Genomic DNA, 27805 nt, shown 5'->3' with positions numbered 1-27805 from the left:
AATATGGCAATATCGCGAAATGATCAAGTATGACACATAGAATGGATCTGCTATTCCCGTTTAAATAAAAACATTTCATTTCAGTAGGCCTTTAATGTCTGTTGTTGATTTGCAGTCGTGTCTACCATACCTTCTTTAACCTCTGTTGTCTTTCAGGCAAAATATTGTCCCAGGCTAGACATTATTTACAACCTCCTCTTCTCCTACAAACACAGAATCAATGACCATTCTAACTTTCACATACATTATTAATACTAACTATCTTTAATGATGGCCAGTTACATCAAATTCATGGCTAATATTGGTGTCCAATCTTTTGTTAAAAGCGCATTTATCAGTTCAGTACAGTAGTGTGTTGGATCAATGTTAATATATATTTGAAGACATCTACATCTGTGAAAAAATTAAATAGCGGTAAGTACTATAATATATTACCAAAGTCTTTGCCAAAATTCACAATCTCCTGCAGTACCTCAAAGACCACTGAGCTAAATCATCAAAACTTTGAAGTCATATTGTGTCACACAAGAATACAGAGTGGGGACTAGTAACAGGATGTGTATGCAGAGGATGGTAAGTGGCATAATATCATCAATACACAGAAGCACCAACAAGCCCTACATAAGGGGTCACCAACGCAGTGCCCGCGGGCACCAGGTAGCCCGTAAGGACCAGATGAGTAGCCCGCTGGCCTGTTCTAAAAATAGCTCAAATAGCAGCACTTACCAGTGAGCTGCCTCTATTTTTTAAAATTGTATTTATTTACTAGCAAGCTGGTCTCGCTGTGCCCGACATTTTTAATTCTAAGAGAGACAAAACTCAAATAGAATTTGAAAATCCAAGAAAATATTTTAAAGACTCGGTCTTTACTTGTTTAAATAAATTCATTATTTTTTTTACTTTCCTTCTTATAACTTTCAGAAAGACAATTTTAGAGAAAAAATACAACCTTAAAAATTATTTTAGGATTTTTAAACACATATACCTTTTTACCTTTTAAATTCCTTCCTCTTCTTTCCTGACAATTTAAATCAATGTTCAAGTAAAAAAAATTTTTATTGTAAAGAATAATAAATACATTTTAATTTAATTCTTCATTTTAGCTTCTGTTTTTTCGACTAAGAATATTTGTGAAATATTTCTTCAAAATTATTATGATTAAAATTCAAAGAAATTATTCTGGCAAATCTAGAAAATCTGTACAATCAAATTTAAATCTTATTTCAATGTCTTTTGAATTTCTTTTAAAATTTTTGTTCTGAAAAATCTAAAAGAAATAATGATTTGTCTTTGTTAGAAATATAGCTTGGTCCAATTTGTTATATATTCTAACAAAGTGCAGATTGGATTTTAACCTATTTAAAACATGTCATCAAAATTCTCAAATTAATTTTAATCAGGAAAAATTACTAATGATGTTCCATAAATTCTTTTTTTAATTTTTTCAAAAAGATTCGAATTAGGTAGTTTTTCTTTTCTTTTTTTCGGTTGAATTTTAAAGAGTCGAAATTGAAGATAAACTATGTTTCAAAATTTAATTGTCATTTTTTTCGTGTTTTCTCCTCTTTTAAACCGTTCAATTAAGTGTAAATATCATTAATTATTAATAATAACATAGAGTTAAAGGTAAATTGAGCAAATTGGCTATTTCTGGCAATTTATTTAAGTGTGTATCAAACTGGTAGCCCTTCGCATCAATCACTACCCAAGAAGTAGCTCTTGCTTTCAAAAAGGTTGGTGACCCCTGCCCTACATGATATTATTTTTTTCTTAAGATTGAGACGGAAGAACACAAATGCCTCATCTTCACATGAAAATAAAGCTTGTTCTTTCCTCTGGGGAATGAAAAGGAAAAAGACTGCAGCGAGTGGACATTAAGAACCAGATCTTTATTAAATATAAATTTAAAATGACCTTTTAAAGTCACAACAGAGGACTATGATGGATGTAAAGTAAACCACAAATGAAGGCGTTAGAGATATAAGCTCACTGATAAATACATGCAGCCTTTAATCAAAGCCTTTTTCCACGTGTCCACATGCACACAACCAAATACGCACGGAATGGTGGCCATTTGCCGATCATTACAGGTTGAAGGATGTCATTTTGATGATGAAATAAGTACCAGTTGTACATTACTGATATTAGCTGTTTGACTGGAATTGTCCAACCATAATAATAAAGCCAATTCACAATAAATAAAGAAAAGATGAGACTATATTACGCTACAACTGTGATCCTGCTGATGATGGCGATGGTAAGTTAGTGCTATTTCTCCCACACCTCGGACTGTGCTTCCTTACTTTACACACATACACCACACATTCTTCCAGCCAGTCAAATGAAGGGTTCAGACAGGGCTTAAATTAAAAATCAACATGCCTGTTTAGAGTTTAAAAAAAGAGAGAATGTTCTGTCTTTTTTTTCTTAAACATTATTAAGAGCACTGAATAGTTGTAAGCGTCAGCTAATTAATTTCAGGGACAAATATAAAGGTCGGTGGAGAGAGGAAGATGCAGTGTTACACTCTCCGGCTTGACACAGTAAGATCATTACCATTTTTTAACATTGCGACACAACATGGCAGCAAGGTGGAGGGAGAGGGGAGAAAAGGAGGGGGGTGAGTAGTGTGTCAGACCCTAATCCCAAGTCAACCAGCTTTCAGTCAAAAGAGATGAGCTGCGCCTCCACACTGCCAGCCACCACCTGAGGGGGTTGCTGCTGCTGCTGCTGCTGCTGCTGCTGCTGCTGCTGCTGCTGCTGCGGTGGTGGTGGTGCAGGCTGCTGAGGCCCACCAGGGGGAGCCACCTGGAAGAGACAAAACCAGATAGTACCATTTCAATGATTACGCAAAATTGACTTTTTAATGATGTTCTAACAGTAATATGCGGCCCTAGATGCACTTAATGCATGATCTGCCACACTTCTTTGCTCCACTTTTGAGAGAAGAGGTGCTCAAATGCTCTCTTTTTACGGTCATGAGGTTATGAAAGAAAACCCATCTTTCTCAAGGACATGCTAGATGTATAGTCCACCATTTTACAGACAACAGCTTTATTAAAAACAAAGGCTTCACTACACATCTTAGAACAAGTTGCCATCTATCCAGTGACATGGAAGTTTGATCAGTTGTTTTTTAAATACAGTAGGACAACCTAGCATGATGCTGCTATTACCATGTGACCATAGACATGTTCTAAGGGTACTGCCTACTGGCGCTGACGAGACGCGGGGCCGCCATCTTGGAGTGGTGATCCGCTCCACTCAGTGCAATTAATTTGGCAGGAGCAATGAACATTTAATTCATCTTACCTCACTGAATACCACTGACTTTCACGCGCTTTTTTGTCATACGTGTAGCTATGATAAAGGAAACATGTTTTATTATTCATAGTTTGCTTAACAGTAATAGAATATTCTTATATGCTGTAAGTGACCAGACGTCCGAGATCAAAACTGGGAATATATTCCCAGAGAAGGGTCAGCTATTTCTAAGTTGAAGAAACAATATGATTAGGTTATATATACATGCGTATATCTTACATAAACAATGTATGAATACATTCGATATCTATATATCTTATAGACTGTATCTCTGTTGCTGCAGCAGCAGAGTGTTTATTCTGTCTTGACACTTTGTATTGATATTTTGTATTACATTCTTCCCTTAAATGATCATGTTTACAGTGATTGTTTTATATGTATTTGTTATGTATGTCGCTTTGGATAAAAGTTCCACACATTTCACGAAGGTGGGCTACACAAAATTGGGTTGGAAAAGCTCGACTGAATTTAGACTTGTATAATACTGTATAGCCACTGTCCATCTGATTGTCTAGTTAGCTAACATATATTAACCCCCCCCCCCCCTTACAAAATCTGGACTGTGGTCATAACTTTTACCCCTGTTGGCTTTTACAATATTTATCTTCATCATTTATTTCAACTTTATGTTATTCAAGTATGATATTTTTAAATGTAATAAATGTCATTGACAAGCAATTCTATTATGGTCATACTCTTGTTTGCTATCGGCTAGGATTTCAGTACTATTGAAGATTATTTGCTCCTTCTCAACTCTGTGGTAATATTTTCACAAAATACAACCAATAGTACGTCAATGTTAAATCTTACTTGTGAAAAGTAACCCCCCGATTCCTATTTTCAACAGTCCCCTCATTTGAGCAGGAAAACGCTGAACACCATCTTTGTTTTCTACCTGTCAACTGTCAGTTTAGCATCTTTTTTTTCTACCTGTCAACTGTCAGTTTAGCATCTTTGTTTTCTACCTGTCAACTGTCAGTTTAGCATCTTTGTTTTCCACCTGTCAACTGTCAGTTTAGCATCTTTGTTTTCTTCCTGTCAACTGTCAGTTTAGCATCTTTGTTTTCTACCAGTCAACTGTCAGTTTAGCATCTTTGTTTTCTAACTGTCAGTTTAGCATCTTTGTTTTCTACGTGTCAACTGTCAGTTCAGCATCTTTGTTTTCTACCTGTCAACGGTCAGTTTAGCATCTTTGTTTTCTACCTGTCAACTGTCAGTTTAGCATCTTTGTTTTCTACCTGTCAACGGTCAGTTTAGCATCTTTGTTTTCCACCTGTCAACGGTCAGTTTAGCATCTTTGTTTTCTACCTGTCAACTGTCAGTTTAGCATCTTTGTTTTCCACCTGTCAACTGTCAGTTTAGCATCTTTGTTTTCTACCTGTCAACTGTCAGTTTAGCATCTTGGTTTTCTACCTGTCAACTGTCAGTTTAGCATCTTTGTTTTCTACCTGTCAACTGTCAGTTTAGCATCTTTGTTTTCTACCTGTCAACTGTCAGTTCAGCATCTTTGTTTTCTACCTGTCAACGGTCAGTTTAGCATCTTTGTTTTCTACCTGTCAACTGTCAGTTTAGCATCTTTGTTTTCTACCTGTCAACTGTCAGTTTAGCATCTTTGTTTTCTACCTGTCAGCTGTCAGTTTAGCATCTTTTTTTTCTACCTGTCAACTGTCAGTTTAGCATCTTTGTTTTCCACCTGTCAACTGTCAGTTTAGCATCTTTGTTTTCTTCCTGTCAACTGTCAGTTTAGCATCTTTGTTTTCTACCAGTCAACTGTCAGTTTAGCATCTTTGTTTTCTACCTGTCAACTGTCAGTTTAGCATCTTTGTTTTCTACGTGTCAACTGTCAGTTCAGCATCTTTGTTTTCTACCTGTCAACGGTCAGTTTAGCATCTTTGTTTTCTACCTGTCAACTGTCAGTTTAGCATCTTTGTTTTCTACCTGTCAACGGTCAGTTTAGCATCTTTGTTTTCCACCTGTCAACGGTCAGTTTAGCATCTTTGTTTTCTACCTGTCAACTGTCAGTTTAGCATCTTTGTTTTCCACCTGTCAACTGTCAGTTTAGCATCTTTGTTTTCTACCTGTCAACTGTCAGTTTAGCATCTTGGTTTTCTACCTGTCAACTGTCAGTTTAGCATCTTTGTTTTCTACCTGTCAACTGTCAGTTTAGCATCTTTGTTTTCTACCTGTCAACTGTCAGTTCAGCATCTTTGTTTTCTACCTGTCAACGGTCAGTTTAGCATCTTTGTTTTCTACCTGTCAACTGTCAGTTTAGCATCTTTGTTTTCTACCTGTCAACTGTCAGTTTAGCATCTTTGTTTTCTACCTGTCAACTGTCAGTTTAGCATCTTTGTTTTCCACCTGTCAACTGTCAGTTTAGCATCTTTGTTTTCTTCCTGTCAACTGTCAGTTTAGCATCTTTGTTTTCTACCAGTCAACTGTCAGTTTAGCATCTTTGTTTTCTACCTGTCAACTGTCAGTTTAGCATCTTTGTTTTCTACCTGTCAACTGTCAGTTTAGCATCTTTGTTTTCTACCTGTCAACTGTCAGTTTAGCATCTTTGTTTTCTACCTGTCAACTGTCAGTTCAGCATCTTTGTTTTCTACCTGTCAACGGTCAGTTCAGCATCTTTGTTTTCTACCTGTCAACTGTCAGTTTAGCATCTTTGTTTTCTACCTGTCAACGGTCAGTTTAGCATCTTTGTTTTCCACCTGTCAACGGTCAGTTTAGCATCTTTGTTTTCTACCTGTCAACTGTCAGTTTAGCATCTTTGTTTTCCACCTGTCAACTGTCAGTTTAGCATCTTTGTTTTCTACCTGTCAACTGTCAGTTTAGCATCTTTGTTTTCTACCTGTCAACTGTCAGTTTAACATCTTTGTTTTCTACCTGTCAACTGTCAGTTTAGCATCTTTGTTTTCTACCTGTCAACTGTCAGTTCAGCATCTTTGTTTTCTACCTGTCAACGGTCAGTTTAGCATCTTTGTTTTCTACCTGTCAACTGTCAGTTTAGCATCTTTGTTTTCTACCTGTCAACTGTCAGTTTAACATCTTTGTTTTCTTCCTGTCAACTGTCAGTTTAGCATCTTTGTTTTCTACCTGTCAACTGTCAGTTCAGCATCTTTGTTTTCTACCTGTCAACGGTCAGTTTAGCATCTTTGTTTTCTACCTGTCAACTGTCAGCTTAGCATCTTTGTTTTCTACCTGTCAACTGTCAGTTTAGCATCTTTGTTTTCCACCTGTCAACTGTCAGTTTAGCATCTTTGTTTTCTACCTGTCAACTGTCAGTTTAGCATCTTTGTTTTCTACCTGTCAACTGTCAGTTTAGCATCTTTGTTTTCCACCTGTCAACTGTCAGTTTAGCATCTTTGTTTTCTACCTGTCAACTGTCAGTTTAGCATCTTTGTTTTCTACCTGTCAACTGTCAGTTTAGCATCTTTGTTTTCTACCTGTCAACTGTCAGTTTATCATCTTTGTTTTCTACCTGTCAACTGTCAGTTTAGCATCTTTGTTTTCTACCTGTCAACTGTCAGTTTAGCATCTTTGTTTTCTACCTGTCAACTGTCAGTTTAGCATCTTTGTTTTCTACCTGTCAACTGTCAGTTTATCATCTTTGTTTTCTACCTGTCAACTGTCAGTTTAAGCTGCTCGCCAGCTCCTCATCACCACTTCCAGATGGCGGCCCAATTTCTCGCGTCACAGCAGCCAATGCTGCGTCTACTTGTAACATCTCTATACATGTGACTGTAACGTTAGCACTATAGCTCACATAGCTATCTATGCTCGTGTTGCTAACGTTTGGGTCTTTCTGTACCACTTCCTCATGTTATGTTATTGTGTGTGATGCTTACTAAATACATTTAACTCACTTAGTTTCAGCATTAAGCAAGATTTTGGACACTACACCATTGTGTGACCACCAACGCATATTGGAAATTGTTTCTAATAGTACAATATGAAAATTAGGAGTCAAAGTTGTTTCAAGAACACATTGTGATGACTGACCTGGTGATACATGGGCTGCTGACCAGACATGTACGACTGTTGTTGGGCCATGTTGGGGTCCTGCCCCGGCAGTGCCGTGATCATATTCTGCATGCTGTACGGCTGGTAGCCCATGTAGCTCATACCGTTAGTGGGGCCTGCCTGGGACATGGGGGGCATGCTCTGGGCCTGCGACGGCACATTCTGTGTGGCAAGGAGGACGACCATTAGTGCGATGATGCATCTGCATGTGCTGAGAAGAAAGTATACTGAGGACCCGACCTGGTAGCCTTGTGTAGGAGTGGGCTGGTAGTTGGAGTAAGCCGGTGTACTAGTGGAAGGCGGGGCTTGACCAGGAGGAGGGGCGGGCTGTCCATTGGCGCCAGCAGGTGGATACATGTATGCATTAACCATGTTGGGATCTGTAGAAGCAGAGGATGATTAACGCAGTGTTTTTCAACCTTTTTTGAGCCGAGGCACATTTTTTTAATTGAAAAAATGTGGAGGCACACCACCAGCAGAAATCATAAAAAAATGAAACTCAGTAGCCGATATTGACAATAAAAAGTCGTCGTCGCAATTGTTGGATATGACTTTAAAGTATAACCAAGCATGCATCAATATAGCTCTTGTCTCAAAGTAGGTGTACTGTCACCACTTGTCACATCACACCCTGACTTATTTGGACTTTTTTGCTGTTTTCCTGTGTGTAGTGTTTTACTTCTTGTCTTGCGCTCCTAGTTTGGTGGCTTTTCCTGTTTTGTTGGTGTTTTCCTGTAGCAGTTTCATGTCTTCCTTAAACGCTATTTCCCGCATGTACTTTGTTTTAGCAATCAAGAATATTTCATTTGTTTTCATCCTTCTTTGTGGGGACATTGTTGATTGTCATGTCATGTTCGGATGTACTTTGTGGACGCCGTCTTTGCTCCACAGTAAGTTTTTGCTGTCGTCCAGCATTCTGTTTTTGTTTACTTTGTAGCCAGTTCGGTTTTAGTTTTGTTCTGCATAGCCTTACCTAAGCTTCAATGCATTTTCTTAGGGGCACTCACCTTTTGTTGATTTTTGGTTTAAGCATTAGATACGACGACAAACCCTTGCCGTCTCATACAACGTGTTCCCGACATCTACAAAGCAATTACCACATTTTTCGGACCATAAGTCGCAGTTTTTTTCATAGTTTGGCCGGTGGTGTGACTTACACTCAGGAGCGACTTATGTGTGAAATGATTAACACATTAGCGTAAAATATCAAATAATATTATTTATCTCATTGACGTAAGAGACTAGACGTATAAGATTTCATGGGATTTAGCGATTAGGAGTGACAGACTGTTTGGTAAACGTATAGCATGTTCTATATGTTATAGTTATTTGAATGACTCTTACCATAATATGTTACGTTAACATACCAGTTGGTTATTTATGCCTCATATAACGTACACTTATTCAGCCTGTTGTTCACTATTCTTTATTTATTTAAAATTTCCTTTCAAATGTCTATTCTTGGTGTTGGGTTTTATCAAATACATTTCCCCAAAAAATGCGACTTATACTCCAGTGCGACTTATATATATATGTTTTTTTCCTTCTTTATTATGCATTTCCGGCAGGTGCAACTTATACTCCGGAGCGACTTATACTCCGAAAAATACGGTACCCAGAACCCCTTGCAGCACTAACTCTTCCGGGACGCTACAATATACAACCCCCGCTACACCCCCATCTCAACCACGCCCCTCCCAACCCCGCCCACCTCAACCTCCTCATGCTGTCCCAAATTCCAAGCTGCTGTTTTGAGGCATGTTAAAAAAAATAATGCACTTTGTGACTTCAATAATAAATATGACAGTGCCATGTTGGCACTTTTTTTCCATAATTTGGGTTGATTTGTTTTGGAAAACCTTGTTACATTGTTTAATGCATCCAGCGGGGCATCACAACAAAATTAGGCATAATAATGTGTTAATTCCACGACTGTATATATCGGTATCGGTTGACATCGGAATCGGTAATTAAGAGTTGGACAATATCGGCAAAAAAGACATTATCGGACATCTCTATTCTTAACCCAAATAGGTGAAATTACATAATCTCCCACGGCACACCAGACTGTATCTCACGGCACACTAGTGTGCCGCGGCACAGTGGTTGAAAAACACTGGATTAACGAAACTTTAACAAGCTGAAAAACAAGTGTGGCCTGAGATACCTGTGGCAACATTGGGCATGGCCTGATACTGTGGTGGCGCAGTCTGGCCGGGCTGGTTCATATAAATGTTGTGCATAGGTGAACCCTCCACCGAGCCAGCTGGACTAAAGGTGCCCGGGTAGCTGGGTGGAGCCCCAGGCTGGTACACCACCCCTCCTGCTACGTTCGGTGGCAGTGACATCTGTGTGACACAAAAGTGGATTGTATTGTCACGTGGTGAGGGACTTAGAGTGTAAAAGGGCAGGCACAGGCGTGCATGCGTACCTGCGCGTAGGGCAGAGAGAAAGCGGGCATCTGAGCTCTCATCTGGATGGTGTGCTTCTGCTGCTCCAGACGCATCTGCCGTTCCTTTTCTTGCTCCTGCAAGCGCTGAATAGCCAGTTGCCTTTGCATCTCCAAGTATTCCTAGGGCACATGAATACAAACATTCAAGCATGGTAACAGACTGGCAACTATTTAAGGAGCCTTAAATACCTGCTTCTTCTGTCTCATGATTTCCAGTTTCTGTGCCAGCTGGATCTGCCTTTGCCTCTCTGCCTCCTCTGCGGCACGACGCATTTTCTCTCTGTGCTCATCCCGAAGGGCATTGAGGGCGGCCCGGGCGTCGCGCACTTGAGCCAGCTTGTCCTGCAGCCCCTCGTAATACACTGCGGACCCCACGGAATGTTTCAGACTAGGCCTGGACCGATAACACATTTTGCCCGACAATATATTGATCTACAAATTATTGCAGATGAACGATACTATTGCCAACATTATTTGAGCCCAAATTGCCCACTAATGTAGTAATACATAATAATGTGTTGTATGTAGGGATGTAACGGTATCAACATCTCACGGTACAATATTATTACAATATTAAGGCCACAGTATAATGACAATATATTGATCTACAAATTATTGCAGATGAACGATACTATTAATTATTGCCGATGAACAATACTATTGTCAACATTATTTGAGCCCAAATTGCCCACTAATGTAGTAAAACATAATGTGCTGTATGTAGGGATGTAACGGTATCAGCATCTCACGGTACAATATTATTACAATATTAAGGCCACAGTACAATACTAATGTCGTATACTTCTAAAAAAAAATGCCGTAGGGTGTAAAATTAACTGGCAGGAATGTTTAGGACAAACACACTCACTGTAATTGAACACAAACGAAATGCTAAGATGTTCTAATCATATTTATTACTACAAGCATGTATTTTTAAGTGCAAAAAATTGTGCAGGAACATCCACAGTTTTACTCTAAAGGCTTAGTGGCCACATGCGTGGACAGCACCTTTTAGCTCTTATTTCCAAAATGGCGTACACTACTGAATTGGGGTCTTATGGCCGCTTATGTGGACACTTATACTGCCATCTGGTGGTGTCAGAAGAGTATAACATACAGTGGAATTTGGGGGGAAAAAAGTGTAAAAATAAGAATTAGCATGTCACTAAACATGAAGTACACGTTTGTGTACTTATGGACTAAGTACATCATATCAAAAGATGATTCTTAGTTTTTATTCTAATTAGGGTCCAATAAGCCCAAATAGCAAAGAGAAATAAAAAAAGCATGTAAACAAACAGCTTGGGCCTTAAGAGGTTAAGCAAACACTAAAAAATAACTTACAGTTGACATCTTTAAAGTGACAATGCAAACATACAGTGTAAAACAATGTTCACTTAAGTGTCTTGCAACTTTTACTTTCTGAGAAGCAGTGTCCTCCACAGTGAACAAAACCGCACTAAAAGAACACCTCCAGGCAACTTCAACCCTAAACTAACACCCTCCCTTCCACATCCCACCTCCCCGGATTGTAAATAATTAAATGTAAATAATCAAATGTAGACACTTTTTCTTATACTTTCTGATATCTCTCTCTGTGTCCACTACTTGCTGTACATATCCTACCAAGTCAGTCCTACACTGTTCCAATGTCCATTTCTCTGATGATGCAATTGTTGATGACTGAAGTGTTGATACCAACCAATCCTAAACCCCCCCCCCTCCATATCCCACACCCCGGATTGTAAATAATGTAAATAATTCATTGTATGTACTCTGATGATTATCTTGTGTGATGACTGTATTATGAAAATAGTATATATCTGTACCATGAATCAATTTAAGTGGACCCCGACTTAAACAAGTTGAAAAACTTATTGGGGTGTTACCATTTAGTAGTCAATTGTACGGAATATGTACTTCACTGTGCAATCTACTAATAAAAGTTTCAATCAATCAATCAAAACAGTCTGGAATATGCTGTTTCCCAGAAAAGTTACCTAACATAACTTTTTAATAATGTAAATACCTCACAAACTGATGTTTGGCTTCGCTGGCTTTAAATATATTTTCAGGGTGACTTTTTATGAGGTGAGCGCAGCTGCATAGGTTCCAGCCCCCCGTGACATTGAGAGAGGGAAGCAGTAGAAAATGGTATGTATGGATTTTCAGTTTACTCATATTTCCCTCCGTGTGGTGCAACGTGACCGGCTGGCTCTGTGTCGCCTTGGAAAAGCTTGAGACAAAAGGCGCACACTTGACTTTGCAAAACGCAGGCTTTCTTACCTCCGCCAAAGAGGTTATGTTTTCGCCAAGGTTTGTTTGTTAGCAACATAACTCAAACAGTTATGGATCCATCTTGATGAATTTTTCAGGAAATGTCTCATCTACTACAAACACACTTCGCTTCCTGCTGTCGGCCCGGCGCTGCGCAGAGGATTCTGGGAGATGTAGTTTAATTTCAGTGCCAGCCAACGCTAAAGCAGCACAAAAACCACACATTGAAGTTTTTGTTCGATACTGTCACGGCACTATTGTGAAGACTTAAAAAAACGCAATACCGCGGGATCTATAATACCGTTACACCCCTAACTGTAAGTAATGTATAGTAAAGTATTCCCTTTCAAATGCGATAAACTTGGATTTTTCGTGTATTTTAACTCTGTAATTGGAATGTAAACTTTTAATCCAAGTTAAATAAATCATACAAATAAAATATACTCTTAGCAAAATGTTGCACTTGAATAAGAATCACAACCAGAAGCAATTAAAATAGGTTCTGTCTCTGTTAAGGAGGAGGTGGAGGACACAACTAAAATAATAAATTAAATGGCTAAATAAAAGTTATTGTGACCAAAATTATTATGGTTGTCATTATTATTGCAATATTGTTTAATGTGCTCAAAAAGTACTAAAACCTTTTAATCAGGTTGTATTTTTTTTATCACTAAAATAAATAGCAACACAATATACACTACCGTTCAAAAGTTTGGGGTCACCCAAACAATTTTGTGGAATAGCCTTCATTTCAAAGAACAAGATTAGACTGTCGAGTTTCAGATGAAAGTTCTCTTTTTCTGGCCATTTTGAGCGTTTAATTGACCCCACAAATGTGATGCTCCAGAAACTCAATCTGCTCAAAGGAAGGTCAGTTTTGTAGCTTCTGTAACGAGCTAAAGTGTTTTCAGATGTGTGAACATGATTGCACAAGGGTTTTCTAATCATCAATTAGCCTTCTGAGCCAATGAGCAAACACATTGTACCATTAGAACACTGGAGTGATAGTTGCTGGAAATGGGCCTCTATACACCTATGTAGATATTGCACCAAAAACCAGACATTTGCAGCTAGAATAGTCATTTACCACATTAGCAATGTATAGAGTGTATTTCTTTCAAGTTAAGACTAGTTTAAAGTTATCTTCATTGAAAAGTACAGTGCTTTTCCTTCAAAAATAAGGACATTTACATGTGACCCCAAACTTTTGAACGGTAGTGTATTTTCTTGGCAGAGGAAAAATCTAATATTGTTCTGGCTTCATAAAAGCCATATTATTTGTATTTCTGTGTTTAAATATGTTTACCTTCTTCCAGTTTAGTTTGTAAACGTTTTAGAATCTTTTTAAATAATTGCTAATTGGGTGGTCTGTTCATTTCACTTCCTGCGTATGTGACATCACACAAGCGCACTTCCTGTTGAACACACATCCGTCTGTTTCAAAAAGACACAGAAGTTTATATCAATGACTTTGTGCAAAGACAGCACAGCCTTTGTTCAATGTGAATACTGTATCATACTTGTTTATAAAGTAATATGTTTATAAAAGTTCAGACTGGGGTATGACGTTTGTTAATGGGAAAATACGTTTATGTCTCTCATTTTCATGTTTGCGCTAGTCCTTCCATGAGTTTATCAAAGTGCAGTTGTCATGCTTTTTTGGTAACTTTAATTTAATGTGGTAATAGTAACCGCCTGTAGTTTTACAGCGGTTGTCATTATTACCGTTTATGTGCATGTAGTACAAACTGCTGCAAAGAGTAACTGCTCCGCCTCTTGCAGCCTGTCACAACAATTATCGATGCGGGAAAAGTTACTGACTTAACATTCCTTTATCGTTCGGTTAATTGACTTATTGAATGTTGACCTAGGCCTGTTAGAGACAAACATGGGGGATAAATCCTCTTTCGAAACAAAGAAAGACTCACGTCGCTTCTCGTCCAGCTGGTTGAGTATGTCCAGCAGCTGCGGGTGCATGTTGTTGATGGACTGAAAGAGGGAGAGGACTGCGCTGTCGTTGGTGATGCTGCGCCCGCGCATGTGGTTGCTCTTCATGCGGTTGAGGAAGGTGGTGACTGCGTTTTGCAGAGCCTTAAGGAACTGCTCGTGGTTTTCCTCGGATTCCCCGTTCTGGTACTGTTGCTGGAGGACGACACGTGGGGATACATGTTAGAATAATTATGTGTAAATTATCACACAACTGTTATGCTTAAAGGCCGTTACTATAGTTACTAGCTATTGTGCTCGAGTTAGACTTTTCTATCTGTGCAAGAACAAAACTTCTTGTCTGAGGGGTGGCCTCAGCCGCAGATGTTATCTTTGTTTTAGCCCGCTAACAGTCAAGGACTTCTAGGACCTCAACGAAGATAAGACGACAGCACGCAGACGAAGCAGAGACAAGACAATAACAAGGCCCCCAGCACATTCCGTCACGTATTGTGCGTACTGGAATCTGCTTTGCATGAAATGTGTGGCCACTCCTTTTAGACGCGGCCTCAGTGATGTAACCAGGGACCTCCCAAATAAATATAGTAGCACATGGGACTGAGCGTAGGGTGAAACTGTAACTAAGTGTACAGCCCAATACGTCTCTCCTCATTGAGCCAAATTGAACTCCATGATTCCTTGCTTCTTGTCTGTTGAATAGACGTCATCAGTGTTTGAACCTGACAATACATTAATACCTCTGGGGTACGATGTGAGCATTAATATCTTGGTAGAGCTGCCATAAACATGATATATTTTCATACCTCCACTATACTGACTGGCTGCACAGGGACACATGTTTCTGCAGGCTGACTGATGGACGACGGGGGCTCAGCCAATGGCACAGGAGCAGGGGCTGAGGGGGTGGGACTTTTGCGAGCCTCTTCCTGCTTCTTCTCCCAATATGTTCTATTGAGGTAACGTGCCAGCTGCAGCACACAGTAAACATCATAAATTGATGTCGAATGTGACAACAAGGGCTGCTGAAGATCGGATCATTCACCTCAGGGTCGACATCTTCCGCTGAAGGAGCCGAGGAGTTCTAAAAAGTGATGGGAGAAAAGTCAGTCAACAATCAAATGGTCACGGGGTGTAAAGAAGTGGGGTGGAGGCAGCTCTTACAACAGGGGATGTGTAGAAGGTGCTGACTGGGGGTGCGGAAGAAGTGATCGGGGTGGGGTCAGCTTTGGGATACACGGTGTACGAGTTCTTCTGTTTCTGCAAACGCACGCCTCGCTTTTTAAGAGGCCTTTTTTTCTGCAAAAATTAAATACGTGTGCAGCCATGCATCCTTACCATACGCTCTTTCTCCTCCGCCTCGCTTTGGGAGAGGGCGATGGCCAGCTGGAGCTCTTCCTCCTCTTGCAGCGCTGCCTCATCTCTCTTTGGAGGCATCTGGGGGGCATGCAGAGACAGAAAAAGGACAAATTCTAATAAATCTAACAAAATTATGGATACAGTACATCCTATCGCAGGCTGCCTATTTCCTGCCTGCGAGCCTCAACTTTAAAGAATTACTTGCGACTGCTGCGACAGCGGGCTGGTCAGATACTCGGGCGGCAGCTCGGCAGAGCTGGTGGCCGGAGCTTTGCCCTCAGCTTTCCTAAGTGGAGGAGAGAGGGTGGGGTGGCTGGTAAAGAGAGGGATCGGGTGGAGAAACAAACTTGTAAATAAGAGCATTCACATTTTGTTCGGTACGCAATCAAAAGTTGGAATTGGGGTTCAAATCACCAAAATGATTCCTGAGCGCGGCCACCTCTGCTGCTCACTTCTCACCTCACCTCCCAGGGGGTGGAACAAGGGGATGGGTCAAATCCAGAGGGTAATTTCACTACACCTAGTGTGTGTGTGACTATCAGTGGTACTTTAACTTAATTTGATGAGAGGCAATAAAAGCAGCAGCGTGTGTTTCTAATATTTTTGCTGGTTTATCAGGCTTACTCACACAAATGAAAGGTCCAAAACGCTTTAAAAACCTCACAGTTTAATGGACTAAAAACTACAATTGTATAAGTACTGTCGTCCATCATTTATCGCGGCCAACTGGTTCCAGGTCTGACCGTGGAAAACTAATTTTCACAAAATAACATGATAAATATATTGAATAATTTCATAGCGCATAAACTTTTTTTAAACCCTTTTAAGTGCATACAATTGGAGCCCTCTAAATATGAAATAATACCAATATAGGCACCATATAGTGGTTTCCCCCCAAAAAAACCTTGATTTCATTTTACTGTAGATTACAGTATTGAGGTGGGCGGGGTTGGGGGTGTATATTGTAGCGTCCCGGAAGAGTTAGTGCTGCAAGGGGTTCTAGGTATTTGTTCTGTTGTGTTACGGCGCGGATGTACTCCCGAAATGTGTTTGTCATTCTTGTTTGGTGTGGGTTCACAGTGTGGCGCATATCTGTAACAGTGTTAAACTTGTTTATACGGCCACCCTCAGTGTGACCTGTATGGCTGTTGACCAAATATGCCTTGCATTCACTTACGTGTGTGTAAACGCCGCATATATTATGTGACTGGGTCGGCACGCTGTTTGTATGGAGTTAAAGCTGATGTGACGACAGGTGGTAGAGGACGCTAAAGGCAGTGCCTTTAAGGCACGCCCCCAATATTGTTGTCCGGGTGGAAATCGGGAGAAATTCGGTAAAATGGTTGCCCTGGGAGATTTTCGGGAGGGACACTGAAATTCTTCTTTTTTATAGAGCTACCAATCTCATTCCAGATCATCGGGCCTCTACAGGCTATACTAAAGCTTGTACACTTTAGATGGTCATTTTCCCCTCTTAATAAAGGTTTACTTCTAGTGTTATATCTATGAGAAGTAGTGGTCACTGGAATGAGCCGGCAGAGTCTAGAATGTAATCCATAAACTACGTTATACAAGGACTGTGGAATCTGTTGCACTCCGTAAACTTCAGAAGATTGTACCCATACACACTGCAAGTATATATTGGTCATTTTAATCATTGCCAGAACTAATTCTTCTGCACATTTATTTCCGTTTCCATAGCAGTGTACGTCTGACTTCTAGCAACAACCCCTTCCGGATACAAAACGCTTGTGTGTGTTCTAACAAATTTAATAGAAAAAAAAAAGAGTTCCTCAGTGTTTCCTCCTACAATAACAATGTCACTACAGCTTGGTTATTATACAGGTTACAGAACATAAATTAAGTATTGCTGAGGGTTTTTAAATGCATTTTTAAAGTGATTTAGTGTTAGAATTGATTGCGCCCATTAGCTGCATTGCTAGCCACCAAAAAGAAAGCGCAAAAAAACCCCTACTTTTATCTGCTTGTCTCACATAATGATTGTGAACAATAGGCAACATTCCAAAAAAGGTGCAGTTCCTTTTAAACTGACACTAACTCTCATTAGCTTAGTGACTTTTGAGAGAATATTGCAGAGTTACATTGTGATGACCTTTTGTCTGGTGTAGCTTCCTTATTTGTGATTTTATTAAGAGGATTATGACATTCTACCAATGTCTTTTTTTATGCGTAGAAACATAAGATCTGATAGCTCAGTTAGAGCTCTTGTTATTACCAAATCTGTGTTATATGTGTTTTATGTTGCACGATTGCACCAAGAAAAATTCCTAGTTTGTGAACCCGTTCTCAAACAATGGCAATAAAAACTATTCTGATTCTGATTCTAGAAGTGGCACCTTAAGTGAATGTGACAGTGTGCGCGTGTCATAATTGCGACGGTTCGCTGGATAAAAAAATGCTGATCTCTGTATAATTTGTCTAGAATCTTAGCGGTCCTCCTGGACGACCCAATTAGGAACCGGTACTCGGCGTACATCCCAACTAATGTTTTGAAAAGTAGATTAAAATCATTATAGGACACCTTTAATGTATGAAAGCACTATAAAAGTTACAATTGCCCCACTTAGTGGTAAAGTTGGTCATTTACAGCAGTTTTGACTCATGTTGTAATCTCAAGTGGTATTATAGAACACACAACATTAGGCTGACACGGAGGACAAAAAACTGAGTTATATATAACATGTTTACACTTATAAAAGCAGAATTACTTGCATTTGATCCTAAAATGATGTTCAGTCAACTATTGTTGTGGCAAGTGAGTGTATTCTTAACATTGGATATATCTACAATGAACATAAACCATCATGAGAAAGCTAAGGTGGAAAATCACAACTGCATACTCACTTGTTTAGCAGCTCAAAGCAAGGCTCACAAACGCGGACCTCCTTCTCTATTCCAAACTTGGGAATAGTGGAATACTTAGACGAACACTTGCCGCAGAAAATCTGCCCGCAGGCTCGACAGTGGTGCTAAAAGAGAGCGAAGGCAAATCCAGGTCAAGCTGTGCTCGTGGGTCATAACCCACCACTGCTCGGTGTGACTGAAGGAAGTGTTGCAATGTTTACAATGTACCACTTCAGGTAAGCCCCGCCTACCTTTCTCGTCATAACTCCAAATTGAACTCTGCACCGGTGGCATTCCTCTGCATCAACCCAGTCTGGGGCCTGAATGGGTACAAATGTGTTCTTTTTATGGACATGGAGGCCCTGGCAGTCATGCGATCAAACTATAAATACTGCCACAGATGAAATCAGGCTATGCAAGAAAAATGTTACTTACACGCTCGGCTGCAAACATGGCATCACTCTCCTTGAACTCAGGAAACACATGACCTAGGAAAGAAAAACAAATCATCATAAAACCTTTCATCAACTCTACAGGCAAATGTACAGTTAAAAGCCCTATGATGAATGGTTAGGTACTGCTAATAGAGCCTCGCTTGCCAATGTTAATGCATTATATTGCTCATATTGCTCATATTGCACTAGGCTGCCACACTCCTTCCCTATGTCACAGTAAAACTTCTGGTTCTATGTTTATCATCAAACATTTTCGCTTTGTCATCACTGGTACTCCTCTCCCTTCTCACACTGAGGTTTCACAAAATGTGCATGTTTTGAGGAATCATTTCACTGAAATTACCTTCGTTTAACTCTATATCGTACAATTTTAAAAGGACTCTACAGAGGGCTGCAGCTATGGTTTATTTTACAAATAAAGTAATCTCTCTATTAATTTGTTTTGTTCATAGAATAATCGAGTAAAACAGACATTATAGCCTCCAGACATTTATAAAAAAATGTTGAAACAAACAGATTTTCTGATGACCTTTATTCTTTTAAATGCACGTAACATTCAGATAGCACTATTAACATGGGATCATTACTATATATTAGTTGTATAGCCTAAAGCCAGCCAATAGATAATAAAGAACCAAACAAAAAGACTCAAAGATAAATTGAGTGACAATGTATTTAACAACTTGGCTGCATTTACACTGCACACCAAATCAGATACCGTATTTTTTGGACTATAAGTCGCAGTTTTTTCATTGTTTTGGCCGGGGGTGCGACTTATACTCTGGAGCGACTTATGTGAGAAATTATTAACACATTAGCGTAAAATATCAAATATTATTTATCTCATTCACGTAAGAGACTAGACGTATAAGATTTCATGGGATTTAGCGATTAGGAGTGACAGATTGTTTGGTAAACATACAGCATGTTCTTTTTGTTATAGTTATTTGAATGACTCTTACCATAATATGTTACGTTAACATACCAGGCACCTTCTCAGTTGGTTATTTATGCCTCATATAACGTACACTTATTCAGCCTATTGTTCACTATTCTTTAGACATTTTAAATTGCATTTCAAATGTCTATTCTTGGTGTTGGGTTTTATCAAATAAATTTCCCCAAAAAATGCGACTTATACTCCAGTGCGACTTACATATGTTTTTGTCCTTCTTTATTATGCATTTTTGGCCGGTGCGACTTATACTCCGAAAAATACGATATGTGCCCTCAAATGACACAGATCTGATTTTTTTTGTCAGTTTGCGTTCCAAAGTGCTTCATATTTGACCTTTTCGCATTAGATCCAGGCCACATCAGGAGGTAGTACACATTTGATTGGAATTTGATCTTTTTAAATGTGACTTCAGTCTAAACGCAACGCGACCTGAATGTGTTTTTTTTCGTCAACTTAGGGTGAGCTACGTCATTTGTGTGCGCAGGGAAAGACGCAGCTCGCCAGTGGAAGTGGATGCTTCAGGAAGACTAGTGGGTTGTTGAGGCAACCAGCTAATGGGGATCCTTAATAAAAATCAAATCAATTCATCGCAAAGTCCGGTTACGGTGAGCAAAGTAATTTTTCGGCGGCCAAATTTTTGGTGCATCACTAGTTAATACTGGGCAAATAATAGGCTGTATGTAGTATATGAATATATATTTTAATTTCGAAGAAATAGCAATTGTTGAAGGATGGGCATTGACGCGGTGGCGTATTTGTTTACATGCTACGTACATTGGCTGAGTTGTTTACGGGAGTTGGAAAAAAAAGCTAACGTAGTTTCACGCTGATGTTCATGTTGCCTCTACTTTACAGCCATAAAAAGATTAGAACTCTACCAAATATATTACACTAGTCAGCATATATCCATTCATAAATATTTCTTTAATTTATTTTCATGTAAGAAAATGTGAGTGTGAATGTTGTCTGTCTATCTGTGTTGGCCCTGTGATGAGGTGGTGGCTTGTCCAGGGTGTATCCCGCCTTCCGCCCGAATGCAGCTGACATAGGCTCCCGCGATCCCGAAAGGGACAAGCGGTAGAAAATGGATGGATGGATGAAAAACACTCATTTTTAAAAGGTGTGGCGACTTTTATTTTATTGTATTATTTATCCCTGTATTTATATTATTCACATGTGAATATAGACTGTATTTATATTATTCACATGTGAATATAGACTGTATTTATATTATTCACATGTGAATAATGCTGTATAAAAGACTGTATTTATATTATTCACATGTGAATGATGCTGTATAATAGACTGTATTTATATTATTCACATGTGAATAAGGCTGTATAATAGACTATTTATATTATTAACATGTGAATAATGCTGTATAATAGACTATTTATATTATTCACATGTGAATAATGCTGTATAATAGACTGTATTAATATTATTCACATGTGAATAATGCTGTATAATAGACTGTATTTATATTATTCACATGTGAATAATTCTGTATAATAGACTGTATTTATATTATTCACATGTGAATAATGCTGTATAATAGACTGCATTTATATTATTCACATGTGAATAATGCTGTATAATACACTGTATTTACATTATTCACATGTAAAAAAAAATACCTAAGTGTTTATTGTGAGCGAACTGTGGTGCTGAATTTCCCCCAGGGATCAATAAAGTACTTTCTATTCCATTCTATTTACAGAATCCGGTCAACTTTCTTTGTATTTACGTTATTGAAACGTGCATGCAAGTGACGTCGAGGCCACATTGGGGCCAAATTGGGGCCTGTACACATTTATACCGGAGTCTATTAAATATCATGCCCCAATATGTTTGAATAAAGTATTTGTTATGCAAATTAAGATAAGATGGTGTTAGCTGCCAAAATAAACTTTGACCTACTTTATGGTTGTTTACGGCTCTTTAATTTTCAGGGTGCTTTTTTTTGTAACGTGCTGAAATATTGATGTAGTGCTAATCTTAAATGTCAGATCTGTTTGACAGTGTAAGCATTTCACCACATTGTATGTCTTTCTCCGTTTGAAATGATCGCAAAACCGGAAATGGCTTCACTCATCTTCTTTGGGCCAATTGCTCTCGTTCTCTCTCTTCTTTGAGCAATCTCTCTTCGCACTCCACTGTCTGGCCACGCACAACTTACACCACCATAGGTGCACCATTTTCACCTACACTCTATCGGAGCAGTCTTGCGGAAACGATGGCCGCGTATTTTACCCATTTAATGAATCACTGATGCAACCAAATGCAAATGAATGGCTTCACATTACAGTCCAGGTTCAGAAATGACAAACTATAAAAACTATACACGAGTCCACGTACCTTCCACTTTCATGATCTGATAGGTGTCTTGTACCACTTTGTACTTGGGTTCATTGCGGAAGGCGTGGGCCCAGGCCTGGATCAGGTAGAGGATCTTGTTTCGGACATTTGGTTCTGTCTGTTTCTAGTGAAAAGAATTGTTTAAATAAACTGTCTTTACATCTTTGCATTATTGATGTTATTTTGTCGCTTTACAAACTGGGCTGTTGCTATAGGAACGATATTCGACGAAATTAGATCGCATGACCACTGGCATGTAATCACACAAAGAATTTGCTGGTTCATTTTAAATTGGAACTGCACTTTTTTTTTATTTTGTCTATCATTCACAATCTTTATGTGAGACAACCACACATGATTTCCCTATTGTGGGATGAACAAAGTCTATCACATCGTATTTTATATTTTTCTTTTTCTTATGCACTCTAACTTGTAAATAAACACTAGCAAGTCAGTCAAAAATGGAGCCAATGGAAGTTGATCTATTCCACCTACATAGCACTCTTAAAAAAAACTCCATGGTTTTATATACACGCTGTAAATATATATGTAATGTAACAACAGGCACATTCATAATAACATGTAATACTTACCATTTTCGTCAATTTAGGCAAATGTCTGTGGATTACTTTCACAGACGCATTATGTTTTCAAAAACAACAGAATTATTACTCATTGCAGACCTCGTGAGAGACAAGAAAGACTACTTTGGGACAAATTATCTTATATTTAACCTTATATTTTTATAGACTGAATACAAGGAGGATGAGCTACAAGTTTCCGCTAAACAGATCCAGCTTTAGTAAAATACTAAACATCATGTTGCAGTATTGCCAAGTGCGTAACAAGATATTCAAACTATGAACACAATAAAACGATCAGTCAGACAATAAAAGTCTGCTCTCACTCGGATGCTGACTAATGGGATGATTATGTCTTCCCGTTTAGATGAAGAATTAATCATAAACCTCATGCAGGTTTTTAAAAAAAAAGGCAAACAAGCGTCCTTTCATGTCTTTCTCGCCGTGAATGTCAAAGTTGACCAACTTCTCGGTTTATGGAAACAACCTTCTACTATACAGGTCGGTGGCATGACTTATAATCTAGAATTACTTTTCACTAACTCAGAGGCGATGCAGCAGCTCACCAGTTCAACATGTCAATAAAGCAGGTTAGCTTTATGTGATCACAGCAATGCTAAAAATGGCCTGTCTGCGTTGGTGCTTATAATAACAATATCACTAATAATTGATTAATATTCAGATCACGAGATGTAAATGGAGTATTGTTGGCGGTTTTCTTAGAGAGCTTTAAGGCAGAATAGTGTACACCCATTAGCCACCTCGTACTTGCCGTATTTGATGACTTAGACACATGTGATCTTGTCTATATAGAGATTGTGAATGAAGGGCAAAACAAGTGCATTTTCCCTTTAAGGATGTTTGTAAACCAGGTGTTACAACGCCACCTTGAGCAGATCCTTCAATTCCTCCATCGTCACTTTACTGGCCACCTCATCATGAACCGTCTGTCCACAGTTCTTAACCACGGACTCAAGGACCTGAAGAGGAAGGGAACAATGGTTTCTCCCACATATTGTATGTAGCGCAATTGCAAGTAACCGAGTTGTGTATAACTGTGCCCACATATGTCACTATTGTGCTTTTATCTACAAATTCTCAAGCTTACCTCGAGTGCATAGAGGGCCACATGTGGGTTCTTGTCGTTCAACTTCTTTTTAATTGCAGCGATTGCATATTTAGCCCTGATTGGAGAAATATACCATCAATGACCTTTTCATTTTAAAATATGACCACAATGAATCAAAAAAGTGGGGTAGGAGTAGGGCTGGGCCGATAAAACGATATTAACACATATCACGATGGATAAAAATGATGTTTGATAAAACGTTCAATACATATATATATATATATTTCTGCTCAGAAGAAAACACGTAAGTTACAAAGCAAGGTTAGTAGCAAGAACAAAGGCATTCACGCTCTGGTAACCAAGCAAAATAGGAAGTGATCACTGAGCAATGGGAGGGACGCGCTAACAGCCAATCACGTAACAGTATCAATTATCCTGTTTGGTTGCAACATCTTGCTGTCTCGCTGTTGATTCTCTGCATGGAGTTAGAAGAGAATCTAAAAATAAGTGCTGCAGAGAGTACATCTCTTTCATCAATAGGTTGTTCCCTAATCGGGGACATTAATTCCTTTCGATACTTAAGAATGACTAGGGGTGCAACGATTAGTCGACATTATTGACAAATGTCCACAATAAAATTTGTCGCCAACAATTATATTTGTCGACAATAGTCGTGACGTCATCACTCGTGTTTTTCCGGGCGGAAGCGGGTTTGAGCCACCACTCGCAAAAACATTGCCAGTGAAAACATTTGAAGTGTAAGAACATATCCTCCTATTCTTGCCTAAGACATGAATGCCTTGCTGGAACCGCACACACACAGACAGACAATGCGGAGGTATCGTAGGATTAAACATACAATCTATTAAATAGCCAACATGTTAAGAATTCATTACTGGTACAATTCTATACATTGAGTTGTTCAATAGTCACTATACCAGTGTGCAGCTTTTTAACCACATCATGTCAAAATGCTTATTTTGTTTTTGAGGAAGTTAGATTTGGTGATTATTATTGCTGTTATTGTAACTGTTAGAATAATTGTTTGTAAGTTATCACAAAAAACTTTGTGTTGAAAAGAGTTCCAGGCAAAAGGACAGGGGCTGTCTTTGAGGCCTACCAAGAGTAAGGCTGGTAAAACTCCACTGTGTAAGGGGGAGAGCCACATGAAGGGTTTTCTGTTTTCTCTCATGTATGGTAATCAACAGAAGGATGTTGTTCTGGACCAAGGACTTCAAAGCGGAGAGATGACAGGATCTGCCCAATTTCCGGATGAACTCTTTTTGAACTATTTTATGGACCTCTTTTTGAACTATTTTACGAACTCTTTTGTGAACTTTTTGCGACCTTTGTCCTTTGGAAACAAAGGTGGCCATGTGGTCGGGGAGGGTCCAAAATAAAAGAAGGAGGCATGCAATCTTTTGGCAGAGCGTGCTGGAGATTGTAGAAGGATACAATGTCCGGGCGACTCTCCTCAATATATTGAGTCCAAATTGAATTCTGTCTCTGTTTAATTCTTTGCCTCTTGCCTTGTTTAATAGATGTCATCAGTGTTTGAACCTGATAGTAACTGTTTTGTTGTTGTTGTTTTAGCAATTTGCCTTTCCTTTCTTTTAAATTGACAAAATTGTAATAGTCAAATATTTTTTTGTAACAGCTGGATGTGCAGCAGTTACAGTATGAATAAATATTCATAAAGGAATTAGTAATCTTGGTTGTCCGTAAGCACATGCCTAAAATAACTTAAGTGTGTTAAAAGTCATTGGAAAAATTTGAGCAATTAAATATGTGTACGCTTTATAATCTGACTTGTCGACTAATCGTTAAGATAGTGGTTGACTATTCGACTATCCTAAATTGCAGCCCGACAACAGACCAAATTAAATGTTACACAGCTGTAACTTCCTGGCACTAAACCTGCAACAAATAGTTATCAGATTTCTGTATGTTTAGATTTTCACACTTTTCACTAATTTGTTACACTTTATTGTGCATTTCTTACATAATCTGTTTTTTGCAACCTCATTTTATGAAGTTATTGGTATGTGTTTATTGTGATTTTAGAATTGTGTTTACATTGATTGAGTATGGGTGTGTTGTCATTTCCTTTCCGCCCTGATATCTTAGGCATTTTTTTAATTAAAGGAAGGTTACATTTTAAATATCAACATTTGAAATATTTTTTGTTCTTGTCTTTATTTTCCACTGGTCATAAAAATATCAATAACTATCGATAGCGACCGATACAAAACACTTAAATCGTGATACAGTTTTCAGCCATATCGTCCAGCCCTAGATAGGAGATTTACTGTGTGTCTCCTTGTCGAATGAGATCACAGATTTGCAGAATGGATTCCCAGTCGGTCTCCAGCAGCAGCTGACTCGTGGCCTTGTCTGGAATGAACACATGTGCATTAATGGTGACACATATTTAGTCAGATAAGCTAAACCACTGATTCTTTAGTACCCTTGGTGGTACATGTGAGCTCCTTCTAACCATAGGTGAAGAAACACAATTATATAAAGGCAAATACAAATGTACAACTTTTCCAAAGAGTTACCGTATTTTTCAGACTTTTTTTTCCTGTGTATAGTGTTTTAGTTCTTGTCTTGCGCTCCTATTTTGGTGGCTTTTTCTCTTTTTTCGGTATTTTCCCGTAGCAGTTTCATGTCTTCCTTTGAGCGATATTTCCAGCATCTACTTTGTTTTAGCAATCAAGACTATTTCAATTGTTTTTATCCTTCTTTGTGGGGACATTGTTGATTGTCATGTCATCAATCAATCAATAAAGTACTATCTATCTATCTATGTTCCGATGTACGTTGTGGACGCCGTCTTTGCGCCACAGTAAGTCTTTGCTGTCGTCCAGCATTCTGTTTTTGTTTACTTTGTAGCCAGTTCAGTTTTAATTTGGTTCTGCATAGCCTTCCCTAAGCTTTAATGCCTTTTCTTAGGGGCACTCACCTTTTGTTTATTTTTGGTTTAAGCATTAGACACCTTTTTACCTGCACACTGCCTCCCGCTGTTTCCGACATCTACAAAGCAATTAGCTACCGGCTGCCACCTACTGATATGGAAGAGTATTACACGGTTACTCTGCCGAGCTCTAGACAGCACCGACACTCAACAACAACACATCATTTGCAGACTATAATTACTGCTTTGCAAAAAATATTTTTAACCCAAATAGGTGAAATGAGATCATCTCCCACGGCACACCAGACTGTATCTCACGGCACTAGTGTGCCGCGGCACAGTGGTTGAAAAACACTGGCATATCCAACATTATGTATTATTCTAACTGATCTTTTTTGTGACATTGTTGTCTGGCGTCAGTACAATAGTTAACGACTACATTCAAGGTGTTGTTTAAAGTCCAGTAAAGAATAAAAGGCACGTCTTTACCTTCTTGTTGTTTTGACGTGGGATCATTTGACAAAACGTTAGACTATAACGGCATCATTCCTGGCTAATATTACATTGACCAACAGCAAGCCAGAGTTTGCAGAAGACACAAATGAAGCAAATGTGTGTGAGATTATGAAGAAAAGAACATGAAATGTAGTTGTTAATATAGTGATTATTGAGCTAAGTGTAGTTAGCAGGCTACAATTAGCCGGCCTGAGTGTCGCGTCTAAACAATACACTGGGACACTTCTAACTTGACTAATGACGTTCACAACTTACCCAGGAGTCTCTCAAACGAACCTCCGCCTTTCCCCATGTTCGAGTGGGAGTTGTCGCGGCGTGTTTGTGTCTTCTCTGCTCGACGCTCTCTCTTCTTTTCACGCCGTTAGCTTTAGCCTGCTGCTAAGCTAGCGTCAAGTCAGCGCCGGAAGAAACACGGCTCGTGCGGCACTTCCTGCTTCCGGTCTAGGCGCACCGCCAACTGCGGACGGGCGCGCCCTCTGGAGATTAAAGGCGGCATTGCCGTGACGTGGACAACGTGACATTCGTGCATTTATTATGACAAGTCAATTTGATTGATTGATTGAAACTTGTATTAGTAGATTGTACAGTACAGTACATATTCCGTACAATTGACCACTAAATGGTAACACCCCAATAAGTTTTTCAACTTGTTTAAGTCGGGGTCCACGTTAATCAATTCATGGTAAATGAATAAATGTTACGTTTCTCAA

At 39.0% G+C, this 27805-nt stretch overlaps 1 protein-coding gene across 5 annotated transcripts; it reads right to left on the bottom strand.

Annotated features, from left to right (window-relative positions):
• Positions 1-1870: 1870 nt before the first annotated feature.
• hgs (hepatocyte growth factor-regulated tyrosine kinase substrate) lies at positions 1871-27553 on the bottom strand. 5 transcript variants are annotated; one of them, XM_062036693.1, is made up of 20 exons: positions 27351-27553; positions 25972-26056; positions 23702-23777; positions 23481-23573; positions 22013-22136; positions 18677-18729; positions 18493-18561; positions 18242-18366; positions 15578-15689; positions 15356-15463; positions 15182-15277; positions 15063-15101; positions 14824-14988; positions 14002-14215; positions 9986-10158; positions 9776-9916; positions 9512-9692; positions 7585-7724; positions 7324-7506; positions 1871-2808 (listed from the first exon to the last, which is right to left on the bottom strand). In XM_062036693.1, exons 1-20 carry the CDS (start codon positions 27385-27387, stop codon positions 2662-2664), a joined length of 2361 nt encoding a protein of 786 aa, XP_061892677.1. In that variant the 5' UTR covers positions 27388-27553; the 3' UTR covers positions 1871-2661. The 5 variants fall into 5 exon arrangements, with proteins under 5 accessions (XP_061892677.1, XP_061892679.1, XP_061892680.1 ...); XM_062036695.1 differs by having other exon boundaries at positions 15356-15454; XM_062036696.1 differs by having other exon boundaries at positions 15578-15662.
• Positions 27554-27805: the final 252 nt, after the last annotated feature.

This window comes from Entelurus aequoreus, linkage group LG25 (genome assembly GCF_033978785.1).
Source record: "Entelurus aequoreus isolate RoL-2023_Sb linkage group LG25, RoL_Eaeq_v1.1, whole genome shotgun sequence".
NCBI classification, from domain to species: domain Eukaryota; kingdom Metazoa; phylum Chordata; class Actinopteri; order Syngnathiformes; family Syngnathidae; genus Entelurus; species Entelurus aequoreus.
This window is presented reverse-complemented; position numbering and strand designations above follow the sequence as displayed.